The sequence below is a fragment of the Microtus oregoni genome, unplaced genomic scaffold (assembly GCF_018167655.1).
Source record: "Microtus oregoni isolate MIOR12 unplaced genomic scaffold, Mior012 000060F_ref0000265, whole genome shotgun sequence".
Lineage (NCBI taxonomy): Eukaryota > Metazoa > Chordata > Mammalia > Rodentia > Cricetidae > Microtus > Microtus oregoni.
The window spans coordinates 1,276,484-1,296,787 of NW_024543870.1; the positions used below are offsets into that span (position 1 = coordinate 1,276,484).

At 40.3% G+C, this 20,304-nt stretch overlaps 1 protein-coding gene across 2 annotated transcripts in view; it reads right to left on the bottom strand.

The window, feature by feature from the left end:
* The window catches only part of LOC121439282 (transcription factor Sp3), a 47,014-nt gene that overhangs the window by 26,180 nt on the left and 530 nt on the right, over nucleotides 1-20,304 (bottom strand). Inside the window, exons 2-4 of one of the 2 annotated variants that reach the window (XM_041639754.1) lie at nucleotides 19,934-20,070; nucleotides 19,296-19,445; nucleotides 10,136-11,495 (exon numbers count right to left, since the gene is read on the bottom strand). In XM_041639754.1, the coding sequence (XP_041495688.1) occupies nucleotides 10,136-11,495; nucleotides 19,296-19,445; nucleotides 19,934-20,070 (1,647 nt within the window). The remainder of the gene's footprint in view (nucleotides 1-10,135; nucleotides 11,496-19,295; nucleotides 19,446-19,933; nucleotides 20,071-20,304) is intronic. The other variant, XM_041639756.1, reaches the window with a different exon arrangement.

Consider the following 20,304-nt stretch of genomic DNA (forward strand, 5'->3'; position numbering starts at 1 on the left):
ATTCATGTTATTCCTCTTCAAAGTGTTGTAACCCTAAATTAAAAAATTATATATTTCTAGCTGGGCATGGTAGTGCACACCTTTAATCCCAGAACTGAGAAGCAGAAGCAGAACAGGCAACCTGTGAGTTTGCAACCAGACTGCTCTACAGAATAAGTTCCGGGGCAGCCAGGGCTGATACACAGAGAAACCTTATCTTGAAAAAAAAAAAAAAATCTTAAAAAAATACTTAATAAGAATAGTGGTGCACATCTTTAATTGCAGCACTGGTCTACTGTTTCAGGACAGGGCTACCTAGAGATACCCCGACTCCAAAATATATATAAACATACATATATATGTGTGTGTGTGTCGTAGACATATATGTGTATATATGCATATATGTGTATATATGCATACATATATAGTTCCTACCACTAAAATTCAATGTTCTACTCCTATCCAATTTTACTGTGGGGGTCTATATGTTCATGCCATCATGCCTAACTACCTGAGTTCCAACCCTGTACCCCACATGTTATAAAGAACTGATTCCCACAAACTGTCCTGATCACCATATGCATGGCATGAAGTCCATGTACACAGAGAATAGTGTTTTTATAAAGGGCGCTCTCCAAGCTACTAACCAAACAACACATATGGCACTCATACTAACATTTCCTAATGAAGCTCCTCAGTGTCATACGACTTACTAGTTTCTATAGCTACATAATCTAAAAGAAAAGAAATTTGCTTCCTTTCCTTCAACAGATTTGTTTTGCACCAGATTTCTCACAGAAACCTTAATATGCAAGTAAGTGGCGGACAGGGAGAAATGCTGAGTTATTTGAGTTATTATAACTGTCTTCTGGGCTGGGCATACCTGTTCTATCAGCATTCAGAAAGCCGACATAGTATGCTTCAAAGTTCAAGGCAAACCTGGGCTATGCAATGAGACTTTATCTCAAAACCCCAACCACTCAAAGCAAAAAAACATTAATAAAGCCCTGTCTCCTGAAAAGGACCCTCTTTGCACTCACTAGCAAGCATCTTGCCCTCAAGCCTTTACCTGAGAAAATCTAGACAACCTCATTCAAATTCTACCTTCTCTAAAAGATTTTCCCAACACTAGAAACCCTCTCACTTGAATCATAGAAATTAGTAACTTAGTCAATTACAAAGCTTTATATAGTATAATTTTATACTATATGACTCAACAAATCAGCAAACTAAGAGAATATGAAGGTGTACTTAGTCCTCTTAAAGATCACCCAATATAACAAAGGGACTATTCGATCAAACATTACTCTTTAAAAACAAACCTACTGCAGGGCAGTGATGGGGCACACCTTTAATCCCAACACTTAGGAGGCAGAAGCAGGTGGATCTCTGTGAGTTTGAGGCCAGCCTGATCTACAGAGCAAGTTCCAGGACAGGCTCCAAAGCTACACAGAAACCCTATGTCAAAAAAACAAAAACAACAACAACAAAAAACTATCTACCCTCCTTTCATATTTTTGAGCCTTTTCTCTGTATTTATCCAAATAAGGCAAAATGTAAGAATTAAAAGTATTATAAAATGAGCTCTCGTTCAGATTTGAGAACCAACACTACTTTTTCATTATGAACGTCTGTCTACCTCTACCCCAAACTTATCAACTATTTTCTTCAGAAGACAGGAAAGAAACCAGTAAGAGTATCCAGAGGCACAATCCATCTTCAAGATTTTCATGGATCATGAAACACTCCTCCCACCTTTAAGTCAAGTTCATAGTCATATACGGGCCAGCGTTATTACTAGGAACACGAGTCACTAATCCAAGCATTACAGATTTCTACCAACAGAAGTCAAATCTCATCTTTTAACAACTTTTGAGTAGTCCACAATTTCCACTCATGAATGATGTGAAAATATGAAGCTGAAGAAACGGCTCAGTAGTAAAGATCATTCTGCTTTTCTTAGAGGACTGAGGTTTAGTTTCCAGCACCCACACGTGGCTCACAACCATCTACCACTCCACTTCCAGAGGATCCGAGGGCCCCCTTTGACTTCTACAGGCACCACGCACGCACATGGTGTCCATATACACATACATAAAAGCAAAACACTCATACACATAAATATATACTAGCCAGGCGATGGTGTGCACGCCTTTAATCCCTGCACTCAGGCAGAAGCAAGTGGATCTGAGTTTGAGGCCAGCCTGGTCTGCAAAGTGAATTCCAGGACAGCCAGGACTACAGAGAAACGGTCTCGAAAAACAAACAGAAATGGAACAATTATAGCTAGAAATATCAAGAGACACAGTATAGAAATGTTTAACTCAGAAGGAAGGTACAGATGTCCAGAACTGTTAAGAGAACATGAAGACATGGGTATAAAACTGGTTACAAGGTCACATACTATGAAGGGATTTTACTTTACAAAGAAAACACTCTTTAAATTTTTTGATCTTTTTATTGCTGCTGTTGAGATTTTTTTTTTACTTTCTAAGCTTTATTATTTAAAAAGTGTAAATAAAAACACACACCAAAATTTATATCAATGAATTTATCTACAATTAGAATTGGCATTAGAAATGGAAGCTATGAATGAAGCTTAACATTAAATTTTACACTTTCAGCAGTGAATATATTTTATCCACTTAACTATCACCACCAAGAACAATAAAAAAATCCACAACATAACTAGAATCTGACAATTAGCTTCACATCCTTTTATAACTCATGTTGGTTACTTGCATTCTCCTTCCTCATCCTGATTATCCAGCTCTTTTTTTTTTCCTTCACATTATACTATACCCACAGGTACACTTGTGACATATATGTATGGCACTGGCTAGGTTGCATATGAGAGAACATGCAGCTTATTGCTGAGATTGTATAACCTCACATAAATATTCACCAACAAAAGGGATAATGAAAATCTGGTGTGTCTAAAACTCAGTTCTAAAGAAAAATAAAAAAAAATTGCAGAAAGGTATTTTGAAACTACCTGTTTGTAGCTTGTAAATTGTGTTTAATGTGAGCATTGACTATTTGAAATGTGAAATGTCAGCCAGATGTAATGGCACAAGCCTTTATTTAATCCTAGAATTCAAATTCAGGAGGATCTCTGTTGAGTTCAAGGCCAGCGTGGTCTACTAGTGAATTCTAGGATAGCTAGGGCTACATAGTGAGACCATGCCTCAAAAAACAAAACAAAACACACACAGAGCACAAAGAGTATGTACTGGAAAGGGGAAAGGTCAGAGGTATGTGTTCTACCTTACCAACTGCACAGCAGACTCTAAGAGGCAGACTAACGAGGTGAGAAAAGAAGCATAGTTTAGAACAGAGACTATCTCCACCTCAGCAGTATGGATGACTGGAGAAAACACTACTATTCAAGAGAGCATCTAGTACTGATACTATTCATTTCACATTCTAATTTCTAATGTTTTCAAGTGACCTCCCTCTCAAACTTGTAGCATTTGCCCTCCTCCCCACCTGGTTTCTATTATAAAACAAGAACACATTTTCTGACACATTGCTTCTCGTCCCCATATCTGCCCCCAGTCACAGTAGCCAACTCTATCCTGTGTCCTCCATTCCTCCTGCTTGTCTACTTAACGTCTTTGCTCCACTCTGCCTGCTTTGTCTCCACCATCAGCTTCTGTTTGAGTGACCTTCCTCCTCTGCAATTACCACAACTACTTCCTTAGCATCTATTTATTTAGTATTTAGGCTATGCTGTGTTAGGATCCTTGATTTCTAAAACTGAGATTTGAGTTACTGGTCTGAGTTTCACTTAAAAATAAATAAATAAATAAATAATAAAAAGATTCAGGGCTAGAGAGAGGGCTCAGCACTAAGCACTGGCTGCTCTTGTTGAGGACCCAGGGTCAATTCCTAGCATCCACAAAGTACCTCAGATCCAGGGGACCCGATATCCTCTTCTCTACAGGCACCTGGCATATACCTGATGCACAGGCAAACATGTAGACAGAATACTCATAGACATAAAAATTAGTAAACTGTTTTATGAAAATCATGACCTGTTTACTGAAATTAGGACAGAATTTCCAACTAGACCTGAATTGTTTCATCTCGTCATAGCTATTCAACATTTCATTTCTAATCCAGCAGATTCTGATATCCAACTAACAGTATACTAAAGCCATTCACTTGAACATCAAAATAAAATCCCAATGTAACCAGGTTCCAACAGTTATGAATTTCCTCTTACCCCATTCTTCCTCAGTTCCCTTCCTACTGGCTTAGCCAAACCTCTCCCCTCTTTGCCTTGTGCTTACTCTCTGCACCAAGAGTCAGTTCCTAAAGGAGAGGCAATGAAAGGATTTTAAAAAGGTCAAGAAGTTTGGTCAAATTCACTGCTTTAAAATAGGAGCTGGAAAGATGGCTCAGTGGTTGGAAGAACTGTCTGTTCTTCCAAAGGACCTGGATTCAATTCCCAGCACCCATATGATAGTGGCACCTTCACATGGACATACATGCAGGCAAAACATCAATGCACATAAAAATAAATCATACAAAAAGAGGCTAGAATAAAGGCTTTTTTAAAGTAATAAATTATAGAGCACTGGTTAGGGGTCCTCCTCCAATAGTTTGGAAAACTGGAATTAAATTCCTATCTACCAAAACTAAAATATGTCAAACAAGGACATACTTTTAAGCATTTTCATCTAGGTATCTATGCCTAATTACAGATAAAAATTTTTTACTCTGTTACTTTTTTCTCCCTCCCCCCTTTTAATGCTGTGGATCAGGGCTATATATATCACTAAGCCCAGCCTTCTTTTCCCCACCTTGACAATTAAAAGGACAGTAAACAAAGTTTTCCTAATAACCTAATGTTTCCTGGGGCTTGGGAAATGACTCAGCTAGTAAAAGGTCTGCAGCACAAACTGTTAGACCAGACCTGAGTTCAGATCCCCCAGTAAAAAAAGAAAAGAGGGTAACAGGAAGATCAATGGGCACCAGATCTAACAGAAAGAATGTCAAGAGAAAAAAATGGGTAAGGTAGGCCTTACCATCCACACCTACAACATATTCAACTATTCACACAAAGTAAAGACTTATTCCCAAAATGAAAGTGTCCTATCTTTTATTATTAGTGCTAGAGTACCCATGCAAAAAAAAAAAAAGTCACTGCCTTAAAACTCCTACCTTCTATTTAAGTCAGTACTTCTATCTGCTGACACCTGAAGGTAACTTCATGTATCCCAACTTAGTCTCACAATCAACACGAATCTAAAGTATGTCCTGCACTGTGAATGTCTGCAGCCCCAGCACCTGAGAGGCCAAGGAAGAAAGACTGATGCAGGTCTGAAGTCTGTCTACCTTAGAGTGAGATTTGTCTCAAAACAAAATCGCAAAATTCCCAGTAATGTTTTCCTAACATATTTAGCACTGTATAACACTAACCTTATAAAATCTTCAAAAACTGGAAAAAAGAATTTCTAAATTTTTTTAGAACATTTCAGAATTTTCGAATATTATCAGCTTATATCTTCAGATGTCTCCTTCACAAGTAATTTTCAAGCATAAAAGGATTAAATCCAAAACTTGTTGTGTATTAAGCACTGAGCACCAACCCCAGCCCTCTCGTTTTAACCTCTCTAAAGTTCAAAAACATTTTATTCATAATAGGATATCCATGATCTCTCTGATAAACATACATACACAGACACACACAGAGAGAGGAATACACAAAACTTAAAAATAAATCCTAAGAGTACTTGCCTAAGCATGTGTCAGGCCCCCAGGCTTAATCCCCAGCATCAAGTAAATAAACAGCTAAATAAACACATCACATTAACACAAATGAACACTTTATGAAAAGCTACTTGCCAAACAAAAGTTTTTTTAAAGAGAAAACAAGCCTGGCATAGTGGTACATGTCTGTAATCCCACACTTAGAAGGCAGAGGCAGAAGGATCAATACTGTAAATTTTAAAGACCAGTGTGTACTGGCCAGGTGGTAGTGGCCACACCTTTAATCCCAGCACCTGGAAGCAGAGGCAGGAGGATCTCTGTGAGATCAAGGCCAGTCTGGTCTACAAGAGTGAGTTCTAGGACAGCTAGGGCTAAATAGAGAAACTCTGTCTCAAAACAAAACAAGCCCAGCCTGTTCTACACAGCAAGAACCATTAACAGCCAGGAGTACACAACACAAAGGGGGAAATGTGCTTTACATTTTTGCAAATCCTTGACTGCTTGAGGAAAGAAGACAGAATCTCAGATCAGATTCTATATTCAACTGCTAGTGCTATGAGGTCTGGGAAAAAAAGGAATAATTTAAGAGCCTTTCAGCTTACTGTAGGTATTCTTTGATACTACCCTACCCCAAACTTGTTCTTTTTTTTTTTTTTGATTCTTCAAGATAAGGACTCTCTATGTAGCTTTGCCTGTTCTGAAATTTGCTCTATAGACCACACTGGCCTCAAACTCAGATCCACCTACTGCTGCCTCCCAAGTGCCGGGATTAAAGGCATGTACCACCAGTCTCTTAAAGGTCAGTTTTAATGTAGACTCTTAAACACTATCAGTAAGCTTTCCATGCTCTATTGACCTATCCTGCCATTTAAATGGTTTGTGCCACTGTAAACTGCTCATTTAAGAACTGTGGGTTCAGCCGGGTGATGGTGGCGCACGCCTTTAATCCCAACACTCAGGAGGCAGAGGCAGGCGGATCTCTGTGAGTTCAAGACCAGCCTGGTCTACAGAGCTAGTTCCAGGACAGGCTCCAAAGCCACAGAGAAACCCTGTCTTGAAAAACCAAAAAAAAAAAAAAAAAAAAAAAAAGAACCATGGGTTCACTCAGCTCTTCTAAAGACTTCCAAGTGTCAGGCATCCAATTCTATTTTTAAAATCTTTATCACACAAAAAATCTTTATCACTACCACCCATAGCAGCCGAAAAAATATAAACTTGCATAGTAAATCTGAGCCAAAGAAAAACTTCCAACTTCTCCCGGAAATCCTCAATTTACACTGACAAGTTATTTGCCAGTCAGATAGCTCACTTTTATTCTTACGAAAACACATCACTTCATTTCTGAGGTATCAAAAACTAGTTTTGAGGATGAAGAAATGGCTCAGTGGTTAAGAACACTTGACTACTCTTCCAGAGGACCCACGTTCAATTTCAGTAGCCACCTCGTAGCTCACAATCATCTGCAATTCCAGCTCCAAGGAATCCAATATTCTTTTCTAGCCTCTGTGGCACCATACATGCTACACAAATATACATGTAGGAAAAACACCTAAACACACTGAGTTATCATTTTCACCCAACTACGATGTCAAAAGTGAAAAAAGTAGTCAATTTTTAAGTACTGATGGAGGTGCAGAGAAACTGGAACCCTCGTGCATAAAACAAAAAACAGTATGTTTGTACACGTTCTCTCTCTCTCACACACACACACAGGCAGGCAGGCAAACACACACACACGTACACACTTATAATAGCATGATTCACAATAACAAAAAAAACAGAAAACCAATGACTACCAACAAACAAGTTTTAATATATCCCTCCATGGAATATTGGTCATAAAATGAAGTAACATACACATCTACAACATGAATGAACCTTGAAAATACTATCAGATGAAAGTGAGGCACAATAGGTCATTAATATGAACTGAAAAGCAAATTAAGAGATAGAAAGTTGGTAAGGTAAGTATGAGAAGTGGCTCACTAAGTATGGGTTGCTTGAGGTGATGAAAATGCTCCAAAAATAGGCAGATTATAGTTGCACAAGTCTGTGACCATATTGAAAACTATTGAACTGTACTCTTTACAAGTTTTGTATGTGGATTATACTTCAATAAAGCTATTATTTTTAAGCACTTAAGATGAATTTTAAGCACCTGAATTTGATCCCAGTTCCCACAAGCAGAAAGAGAACCAGCCCCTTCTGAATCAACCACATATACATAAATGACCAGCATTCACACACATGGAATTTCTATAAAAGGCTGCTACTTTTAAGTTATGCAACATGGCGAGTCAAAATTTTGTAAACGTGACTGACTTATCAAGCAGGTTTTCAGTGAGATTGTAATTTTACTCAACTAGAAGTATATAATCATGAAGAATACAAATACTTGTACAGTTTCAAGGTTTTTTTTCCTTTCTTTTAATATATGTGTGTGTGTTTACATTCACAGGGGTATATGCAGGTGCTTGCAGAGGCCAGGATAAGGTGTCAGATGAAGGTTTAGGAAATGGAGTTACACACGTTGTGAGCCACCCAACAAGCTAGGATCAGAACTGGTCCTCATATTGAGCTGCAAATGTTTTTAACCACTGAGTCATCTCTCCAGCCTTGAGTTTAAAAATCTGATCAGTCACTGTGAACATAGTTTAAAAAAAAAAAAGGCAAATAATGTCTTTGTATTATTAGAAAAAGGATTTCTCAAAGGATCCCCAGGCTCTCTAGAGGCCTACAGGTAAACTCTGAAAATCCTTACTCTAAGTCAGGTGGTGGTGCACACACCTTTAACCTCAGAACTCAGAAAGGAGTTTGAGGTCAGCCTGGTCTACAGATGGAGTTTCAGGACAGCCAGGACTACAGAGAGAAACTCTGTTTCAAAAGATCAAAATAAGGTAGGTAGGTGTGTGTGTGTGTAGCCTATTCTCAATCAGTTTCAGAAACCCCAGATACAATAAAGAATTTCCAAATGCAAATATGAGACTCAAGGACACATATCTAAATTTCTAAGAAAAGGAAAGAGAAAATGGAGGGAAAGAATAATTAAGAGTAATGGGGGGGGGGCTGGAGAGATGGCTCAGAGGTTAAGAGCATTGCCTGCTCTTCCAAAGGTCCTGAGTTCAATTCCCAGCAACCACATGGTGGCTCACAACCATCTGTAATGGGGTCTGGTGCCCTCTTCTGGCCTGCAGGTATACACACAGACAGAATATTGTATACTAAGTAAATAAATATTTTTTTTTTAAAAAAAGAGTGATACAGGGGGTGGGGCAGTTTTTAATCCCAGCACTTGGGATGCAGAGGCAGGTGGATCTCCTAAATTTCAGGCCATCTGATCTACATAGCTAGTTCTAGGACAGCCAGGGCTACACAGAGAAACTGTCTCCAAAAAAAAAAAAAAAACAAAAACAGTAAAAATTAGCACATTTAAAAAAAATTGTAGATGTTCCTTCAATCACTTCAATTCTGTAACCCAAATTAAGACTAAAGATCAGACAGACTGGAAAGTTTTAACAGTATAATCTCCTCAGAAATGTAAATGTAAACTAGAGGAATTAAAGTTATAAAAGTCAAGAATTAGTGTGAAACAAAAATATCCAATGTTATCTAGACAAATAACATTAATATTGTTAGCAATGCTACATTTTAAGCTTCATTATTTCATCATGCAAAGCATTCAACGAGTAGACTTAAAACCTCTACAATCTATACCTATCAATAGCTATTTCTAACTCAGCCAAATTTAAGAGCCTCTATCACAAAAATCAAAATGTAAGCTCTGGCCAGTATCCACCTAGTTTCCTAGTCTTAACATTTTATGCAATGAAGACATTGAATTTGCCAGAGAAAAACACCCAGAATCACATATCTAGTGGCTGAGACTGTTTAAGTACTCTTAACTTCTAGCACCATGTTTTATTATGCCAATCTAATACTCCATCTAAATATATACATAATGTTTAACTCAGCCAGGCTTGGTAGCACACATCTTGAATTGCAGCACTGGGGGATACAGAAGGAGGTCAATCTCTGAGTTCAAAGTCAGCTTGGTCTACATAGCAATTTCTAGGCCAGTCTTGGGCTAGCTACACTATCCCGCCCTGCTCCCAGAAGTCAAACTCATCCCATACCAAGAACAATGAAGACACTCTCCTGCTCCCCCCCACCCCCCAAAAAACATATGATGCCTGATAATATTAATCATAAGCCAAAACAAGTATGTACCTGTTGGAGGGGGGTGTTACTAGTACAACAGAAAATCTTTCACAACTATTACAAAGTTTCAAAAAGAACAATTCGGAAGATACTATGATGCCTCCTTTTATATACATACAAGGATGTCACCTTTAATGGTGCCAGGTGCTGATACACAACTAAAGCCAAGTTTCCCTGTACATTATCATTGTACTTCTTACGGCATATCATTAAGACTCACCTGCAGGACTGTCAGCATTCTCTCCTGGATGTAGCTGTATACCAGTAGAATCTATAGAATTTACTGTAACTGTCTGTAGATTTGGCAACTGACCAGTGCTTAGACTAACTGGAGTTGAAGTCAACGCTCCACCTGCTGCGACTTGACCAAGCGTGAGTGTCTGAACAGGCGTCAAAGTTATTTGCTGGGCAGCAGTATTCTGTATTTGCAAATTCTGCAAGTTCTGTACCCCTTGTACTTGAAATGTTTGCCAGGTTATCTGTCCAGAAGGGGTCACTGTCTGTGCCTGAATTAAAAAGGTTCCAGGATTCAGCTGCAACTGCAGGTTTTGTAAAGCCTGTTGTGATATATTTTGACCACTGGCTTGCACGCCATGGATTGTCTGTGGTGTAATACCTTGCACAATTTGGGCTTGACTGGTTGGTTGCTGAGAATCTTGAAGTTGTAGATGTTGTACAACAGGCTGTGCTGTAGAAACCTGAATATTCTGAGCCTGTGTCTCTTCAGAAACAGGCGACTGGATATAATTTCCCTGAAGATCTGAAGAATGGACTTGCCCACTAGAAGTAGTCAAGCTATTTGTGTTTTGTTGTAATATACCTGTGCTATCTATCGTAACAGGTAACTGTGATGAAGAGGATGTTGGCACAAATAAATCTGTATCAGTATTAGTTTCATTAACATCAGGAGAAACCCGCTCACCAGTCCTTTCTGAATTGTCTGAACTATCCATAGCTTGTCCTGTGTTTATCAAATGTCCATCGGCATTAATGCCTGCAGTCATTGTCTGAGAACTTCCCGAGAGTCCCAAAGAATCTAGATCAACACTATTGATTGGTACAAAGGTAATATTTCCTGGCAGACCAAGAGGCACATTAGCAACTACTTGAGTTTGGCCAGGAAATGATGAACCACCAATTGCAACTCCCTGAACCTGGACTTGACCAGTCTGTGGTATGAGATTCTGGATATTAGCAGGAGGTGTTCCAGAGGCAAGTAAGGTTTGATTAGAGCCAGGAATGATCTGAATTTGACTGTTTTCTTGATTTATACCCCCATTATCTGAGGAGCCTGTGAAGCCAATCTGAACCTGCTGGGCATCTGTTGACTGAATCTGTGGTATTACTTGATACTGAACATTGGACACTGTACCATTTGATGAATCTGATCCTGGTGCAACTGAAAATATTTGTTGATTCTGTAAATTCTGAAGGGGAAGGACATACTGCCCACTTGAAGTAGCAGCACCTGGAATCTGTACTAGATTACCAGCTTCATCTTTTATAGTTGTAGGTGTGGCTGACAAAACCTCCCATCGGTTTGGTGCTCCTCCTAACTGTGCAGAAGCCAAATCACCTGTCTGGATGAAAAAAACAAAAATGTTGTGATGTATTTGTTATAGTTTAACCCAATTCCAAAAAATCCTCATCTAGTATAAATCCCATTATGTAAATATGAAAGCCATCTTAATAAGAGTTCAAATACAGAAGCAGCGCTATACATACCATAGTGACTTTCACTTCTAATTGTAAATTATGATAACCATAGTACATCCTATTTACATGGAGAAGTACCTTAATCAGGATATTGTAGATTATTTTACAACCACAGGTTTTGTTGGTTTGTTTGTTTTAGGGGGAGATGGACAAGGTCTCACTATGTTGGCCAGACTTGTCTTGGAACTCACATATCCACATGATTTTTCAGACTCAGCCAAAGCAGCGGAGGAACTGGGGGTGTGGGTAGGTGAAGTATATATACATATACTTATATATATAGATAGGTAGATATAGATATAGCTTAGCAATACAAATTTATCTTTTAAGCACTCATCTATATCTTTAAGCTGTACAAATAAAGGGGTGTAGGCAAGATTATGAACAGAACAGAGTGCAAAGAGTATTCAACCCACTAAAAATACTTAAATAAGCCAGGTAATGGTGAGGCACACCTTTAATCCTGGCATTCGGGAAGCAGAGGCAAGTGGGATATGAGTTCAAGACCAGCCAGCCTGGTCTCCAGAGTGTTTCGGGAGACTGCAGGGAAACCCTGTTTTAAGGGAGGGAGACAGGATAGAACAACTGTGATGTTAACACTCAGGAGGCTGAAGCAGATGCCTGCCTCAAGTTTAAGTCTAGCTTGGGCACTGAGCGTTGATGGTGCACGCCTTCAATCCCAGCACTCGGAACCAATTTGGAAAAATAAAGAAAAATGAAAAAAAAAAAAAGGCTGCCTTGGTGCTACTGAAGCAAGCCTGGGCTATATAGCAAGACTTTAAAAAAAGAAAAACAAGCAAAAAAACAAACAACAACAAAAACCTTCATATCAGGTACCACTGGGGGAATGGGGGAAGTAGATATACACAAACTGCATAGTGTTTGTTACCAAGCTATCTGCATTAGAAGAGTAAATCTATGTATTATTGCTATGTTATAAATCTTAAAAAGCCACAATTTTATGATGTTTAAACCACCAAATTTTATTCATATATGTGTGTGTATACACATACATATTATCAGTAACCACTATATACTATATATACTATCTATATCTATATAGATATATAAACAACTACTAGGGGTGCAGGGAGATGAAACCTTCAAAAACAAAACAAAAAACACATAGCATCTGGGTAATGTTAATAAGATTCCTACCCATAATCCCAGCATAGGGGAAGCAGGAGGGTCATGTGGAATCCAAGGCCAGCCCAGGTGTGAGTAAGGCCTTGTCTCAAACAAACAAAAACAACACTTAATGAGGAAAAGTGATTGTCCTGTGACTACACAGAAGTCAAGTCCACAGAGTTTTAATACTAGCTAAATGCTGGATAATAAAGAATGTGGCTGCACCTAATATCCTAAAATTGCAACATGAAGCATATACGTTTTACATTCTGTAACACTCAAGAATCATCCCCATGGTTTATAGATTTAGCACTAGAAAAATGCTAATGTAAGCAAACAATGCAAAAAAAATCCTACATAACAAGGTTAAAGAGTAGATTTTTTTAAAGGGGGGGGAGGCAGAATCTGACATATGAAGTTTTCTTTCATATGCCAGGTACCATAGTTCCACATTCTTAAAGCAATCCTGTGGTACTGTTATTAGCATTTATACTTCATAGATAAGAAATTCAAGAGACAAGTAAACAGCCATCAAACAGCAGTGTATTTAATACTAAGGGGAAACACCTACCACTAGATCCCAACCCCTTCTCAAATACTGTTATACTAGCCCTCACTGAATGACTAGGAGTAAAGTATACTAAGTGTACTAAGACCAGTCATAAAAACATTGGGAAAAGGACCCTATATAACCTTCTTACCATCAAAATAAAGCCATTACTACCTCACTTATTCCAGATCCATTTTGATTTAATAACTCTGTATGTCACCGAACAATGAAAATATACAAATATAGCTTGCCCAGTAATGTCAAATATGACTGAGCATCAAGGAACAGCGTATCTACTTCCTATGAAGTACTGCTTGAGAGGCCAGCCTAGTTTGTAACTGACACTAGCTTCTGCACAAACTTTACAACGGTTACTTATTTTAATTTTTTTACAGTCACCAATTCTGAGATATAGTGAGACACTAAGAAATCCAATACTCAATTTTCATAGTTGAAAAGTCTATTCCAAAGAATGAACTACAGTTCATCTTTGATTTAATGCAAACATTTCAGCATATTTGTGAAGATGAAACAAGCATGTACAAGCAAAATAAAATTTGTCTACAAATGGTCACAACTCTATTCAAGCAAACATAGACACATATACTAATATAATGTGAAAAGTGGAATATACTAACCACTAATCAAAACACAATGTGAGAACACAGAAGATGGGGGGTAGGGGGTGGGGACTGTCCATACTAAAGATAATTAAGTCATTAACATAAAATTTTACTTTGGTCAGTTAGAGGCATTAATAAATAGAAGTATAGACAATAAAATCCACAAGACAGAAAGAAACCTTAGGAGTTCAAGAGAGGGTCCAGAAAAGGCTTATATTCATAGACAAAAGCAATGGGAAATACAAGCAGACACTTCTGTCAAGAATTGTAAATGGCTTTGTAGATCATGCTAAATCGTTTGGACTTTATCCTGTAGATAGTAAATGAGAACTATAAAAGGTTTATAAGCAAGTGATTGATGCAATCACATCTGTATTTTTTAGAGATAAACTAAAGGCCCAATGAAGGAGACTGAAATAAATGCAGAAGAAAATAAATGAAGAAACTGGACCCACTAGAAATCTCCAGGCCTGAACCAAAACACACTTAAAGCTAGTCTTCAACGTTTCTATCAAGGATCAGGCACTGAAGTCACTTTTAGTTCAATTTTGACTTGGAACTGAAATTATAACCATAAGTAATCTTTTCTAACATTACAATACAATGTTTTATTTCAGTCTCTCAGCATTTTAAGAAAACTGAAATTTAGTCTATTTTATCTGCATAAAATAAAATCCATTCATCATCATAAGTTATTGTTCAATTGAGAATTAACTGTCAAATTTTTAGCTTGTATGAAATTCACAAATATTTGTAGAGTTATAGAGAAATACAGTACTTTATACTAAATCCACAAATATTCTTAGTTATAGAGGAATACAGTACTTTACACTAAATCCACAAATATTCTTAGAGTTATAGAGAAATACAGTACTTTATACTATCATAAGCTAGTTTTACAAAGCTGTTACTTTGTCCATTTGTTTTCAAAATAAAATGACAAATGTATGACATACTGATTGATAATTTCTCACAAGAGTAATAAAGGAGATATTTAACCATTAGTGAACAGCTTTCTAGTCAACAAGTTCCTTGAAAATAAACACAGCTACTCAAGTGTCAAGTTCACCTAAATACTATCTATGTCACCTCATCAGAGCTAAGTCAACTACTGGACCAACTTCCCACAGTAAACTCAGTTAAATGAAGGGGTAGACTTACATCAAACATAAAATGATAAATTAAGACTTTTGTGAATAATCCTAAAGTGAAAAGCACTTTTAAGAAAGTATTAGGGCTAGGTCAGTGGCTTATACCTATAAACCAAACACTTGGCAGGAGGCCCACTGGGGCTATATATCAAAAATGTCTAAAAAGGGGACAAGGAAAACAAACTCTGTATGTGCACACACGTACACACACACATATGCAAAGCATTATGTAATTTCAAGTTATCATTAATTATTAAAACTATGTTATCAGACTTAAAAAAAATCCATTAGATACCTGGAACAAAGTATGATCAATTTACACTTTCTGAATAAATGTATTAGTTTCAAATCACTCAAAAGAAAATTATAGGAAGTGTGTATATAGAATGAAAAAAATCACTAGTAAAACTGACTTTGAGATATTAGTGGCCAAGAAACTATAAAACAATTTTAAACCTATTTATGCAATTCCACTATGAGCAAGTTCTAGATAGCTCAAAATCTACAAAGCCTTAAGTCTGAAGCCCTTTCCTTCATGCAAGTTCTATCAACATACCAAGGAAAAAGATCAAGTACACTAAATACCCAATGGAAAAGTAATAAATCCATCTAATACCAAAGACAGTGACCAGAAGCTCTGCAGAAACAAGGGGAAGCAGTAGGTGAAGACACAGTGGGGCTTGGGCTGCTTTAGGTGTCAGGTAAAGCTCCACGGAAGTTTCCTAGTAAAACTAAGCCAACATTTTTTCAGTCACTCTAAGATTCTTACTAGAAATTAAAAACAAAGAAAACATTATCTAATATCAAAGTTGGAATTTAAGAAATGTGTATTTTGCCGGGCGGTGGTGGCGCACACCTTTAATCCCAGCACTCGGGAGGCAGAGGCAGGCGGATCTCTGTGAGTTGGAGACCAGCCTGGTCTACAGAGCTAGTTCCAGGACAGGCTCCAAAGCTACAGAGAAACCCTGTCTCGAAAAACCAAAAAAAAAAAAAAAAAAAAAGAAGTGTGTATTTTCACACACAAGGTAAAAAGGACCATAGCCTACAGAAGCCCTGGGGGGTGATGGCACTCCCAATGATGTTGCTATAGCAATTCATGACAAGGGCACTCTCCAATGGAACTGGGCGTAAAAATGACAGAAAGATTGAAGGAAAACAAAACAAAACAAACAAGCCGGGCGGTGGTGGCGCACGCCTTTAATCCCAGCACTTGGGAGGCAGAGGCAGGTGGATCTCTGTGAGTTCGAGACCAGCCTGGTCTACAAGAGCTAGTTCCAGGACAGGCTCCAAAACCATAGAGAAACCCTGACTTGAAAAACCAAAAAAAAAAAAAAAAAAAAAATCAAAACAAACAAAAAGACAGGATCTGTCTTCTTAGATTGTAGCAGTGGAAAAGGAAAAGAAACTCTCAATGCCATTAATTTCTCAGACCCCGTAAGTGGCTTTATAAAAACCAGAACAAGTGTGGAATTAAGGTGTAGTGAAACATAACATTCTTGGGCAGATATTCAAGAAAAACTTCAATTAGAACTCCAACTTCAATGACACTGTAGGGTCTTCCCCAACCCCAATGCGGGTGGGGGAGGGGGGAGAGAGAAACGGAAGGCGAGGCTTTGCAAGTGCTAGGCAAGCCCTGTCCCTAAGCTAAATCCTAGCCCTGTAGGTCTTAAGGGCAAAAGAGCCTACTAGAAATGTGTCAGCATTTACCTGCAAAACTCATGAACACTAAATCTGTAACTTAAAGAGTGATTTTCATAAGGTTTGCTTGCATAGTTTATTTCACTAAGTACAAATGAAATAAGTTCAAGCATATAAATTGGACAAGTTAATTGAATATATGCAGAGATTTCATACTTCCTAAGTATTAGCAATGCAAACAAAGGAGCCTTGTTTCAGCGTCTTTGGATGTCCATGCTAGAGGACATTACAGCTGGAACTGCAACTGTCTCATCTTTAGCTGCACAAACACCCTTGGCAGGATCCTCTCTCATAACAAGTTCCAAACTCAAAATAGTATTTAAACAAGTCTTTAGTAGTCTTCATCTTGAAATACCAAGCTAAACTGGCATTAGGTTCAACATCTGCACTTGACACATTTGCTAGCCTTCTTCGATTAGAACCTAGATCAGAAAATGGACATTAAATGGAAAAACTGGCAGAACTCAAATAAGATCTGCACTCTCTCAGCAATACATCAGTGCTGTCTCATAGAGCAGAGAAATGTGCTGAAGTAATGGAAGCATGGGGGGAGCTGGGTGAAGAAGGGTTTAAGTTAACTCTGATTCAGCACTTCCAGTTTTGATATAAATCTGAAAATATTCCACAGCTTTTTAATGCAACTCTCAAGACACTATAGTCCTCCAGTGATCTCCAGTAATCTAAGAGTACTGAAGACATATTTATCACAATATAGCTTTAAATGTGGCAAATATCCCAATGAATTCATTTGAATTAGTTTATTCTCTAAAATGTTCCAAAAAATTTTAAATCACTTTTAAGCTGGAAATTAACTTTCATTTTCCATTAATGTTTAGACAAAAATACACAGAGAGCTCATGTTTTTCAGCTTATTCAACATTCAGCTCAGTTTTTTCCAACTTTGCTCAAAATGAGAAATTGAAAAAAACTCTGAGACTGATCAAGTACCAAACATGCACAAAAAAAAAAAGCCAAGTTTGGGGGTTCTCTAGCAAAACTAAATTTTCATAATATTATTACTGTTAATGAGCTCAGATTATTCATGCTCATCTGGCAGGAAATGTGTTCTTGGTAGTGACCTGATACTTCAGAGAATCTTAAAGCAAGGAAATATTGCTAAATCCTGAATGAGACTAAAATACATGTTTTTACCCCTAGTCTTCTTGCCACCATTCCCCTCCCCCGTCTGTAAAGCATTTCTAGACTTTGGTAGTTACAAGAAATGTCTTGCTGTATTTAAAATATTAAAGTCTGTTTTCCAATTTTACTTCTGTAGTGGCTTACAAAAGTAACCAATACACTTATTCTGACATTTTGGGACTGGGGGGGGTACTATAACTTACTTTAAAAGTTTGCTAATCTGCCTATGTTTGGTTAAAACTAATTTTCTGAAAAGCTTTCTACATTTTAATCTGCTATAAAAAGTACAAGACATTAAAAACACTCCCAATGTCCATAGTATAAGACTAAAATTATCTATTTACTAACATAGTGTAAAAATTAGCAATAGCAAACTTTTCCAGTGACAATCCAAACTGCCACTACATAAATCGATTCTTATAACCCACCTCTAAAAAAATCTAGTCTCGAGAAGTGTGTTCACCTTAGGCTTAAAAAAAAAAAGCAATGATCCACACAAATGTAAAACTCACGTTGCCTACAGCATCTATTCTAAACAGTCTTCACGTAAGACTTCCAGCTCCTCTCCATGCCCTAGATATTCTAAAATTTCCAAAAGAACCCCAACACATCCTAATCAGAGTAGTCATAAATTTCAATTTTGCCACTCTAAGAATGGAGTGCACTAACATGCATATAAACAAAATGACTCTCACGTGCTTTTTGTTTCTAAGACCTATATTCTAGCCAATTTTTAACTTTTAAATTTCCATAGCCTCCAACTGTTTCACTTAACCCTACTCAGGAAAAACTGGTGCTAAGTTGTAGCAGACTGAAAAAGCCACGAATTGTGAATGGTCAGGTTAAAAAAAAAAACTGATGGAAAGTGTTCGTCCCTCCGTATAAAACATGCTCTTTAAATGATCTACGGCCTACACTAGCCAAGATCAGGGAACTTCAGCAAACCATCCCAAGATTGAAAAACTCTGGAAACTCGAGCCCCAGCCTCTGGAGCTGATTCTACCCATGGCCGATAGGCTCCGAGCCTGCACAGGCAGTGCTGCGAGCGAGCGAGTTTGCGAGCCCCGAGCCCAATTCCTCCAACATCCATTTTGGAGTCCCGTGCCCACCCCCCACCGCCTCCCTCCCAGACTTCATTTTGTGAAGAATTTTGCGCGCGATGCCGCCGTGACAACCTCCGGGAAGCGCGGGCCGGCCTGGGCTCCCAGCCGGGACGCGAGCGGGCAGGAAAGCGCGGCGGGGCCGGGGAGGCCGCGCGTGGCGGGCTGGCAGGCGAGCGCGCGGCGGCGGGAGGCCTCTGGGCGGGAGGGCGGGCGGGCCCGGGATGGCGGGCGCGGGGCCTCGGCGGGGGCGGGCCGTGCGCGCGGGACTTACCGCTCCGGCGGCGGCAGCGGTAGCGGCGGCAGCGGGGGCCCCGGCGGCGGCGGCGGCTGCGGCCGCCTCCTCGTCGTCGTCGCCCGGCGATGGCGGCCCTATCTTGCTGCAGGTAGCGGCCAGCAGAGCGAGCGGTGACGGCTGGGTGTCCTACCCGCGATGGGCGGGTTCAGAGAGGGAGACAGGGAGGGGGTGGCGGTTAGGGCCGGGTCCGCTCGCACAGGAAGTGCGGCTCGCTCCGCGCCTCTCCGCTCCGCGCCGCGCCGGCCGGGCCCGCGCTCTCCTCCTCCTCCTCCTCCTCCGGGTCGGCGGCGCCTCTCCCCGCGCTCGGCCCGCTCGGCGGCCCCGCGGCGGACGGCAGCGCGCCGGGCCTCCCCCTCCGTCCCGATCCCACCCGGGAGGGCGCGCACGCTTGCACACTTAACACACGCACAAGAGAGAAAAAAAAAAGAAAAAAAAAGGCGGCGGGCGGGGGCGCGCGGGCGGGGTCGGAGCGTTGGCGCCTCGGGCGGGCAGCTCCCGGGGCGGGGGAGGGGCGGGCGCGCGCGGGAGGGAGGGAGGGAGGGAGAGAAGGAGGGAGGGCGAGGGGAGGAGAAAGCGGCGCGCGGGGAGCCGGGCCGCGCTCAGCCGCTCCTCACCTGGGCCGCCGCTGCCGCGCCGTTTCCGTGCTGCTGCTGTTGCTGCTGCTGTTGCTGCAGATACTCTGCATGGCCGCCGCCGCCGCTGTCCACGTCCAAGGCAGCCATTTCCTCTTGTTTCACAGGCTTTTCGGGAGCTGCAGGCACAGCGCGGGGGGGGATGGGGCGGGGAGGAAGGCGGGTGCGGGGAGGGAGGGAGGGGGGCCCGCGGGCCGCGGCCACATTAGCGCCAGCCGGGTCCCCGGCCCCTTTCCCCTCCCCTCCCCCCGGGTCCGGGCCCGCGGCCGCGGCGGCGCGCTCCCTCCTCCCCTCCTGCTGCCCCCGCCCGCCGCGGCTGTAACCCTCCTCCTCCTCGTTCCCTCCTCCTCCTC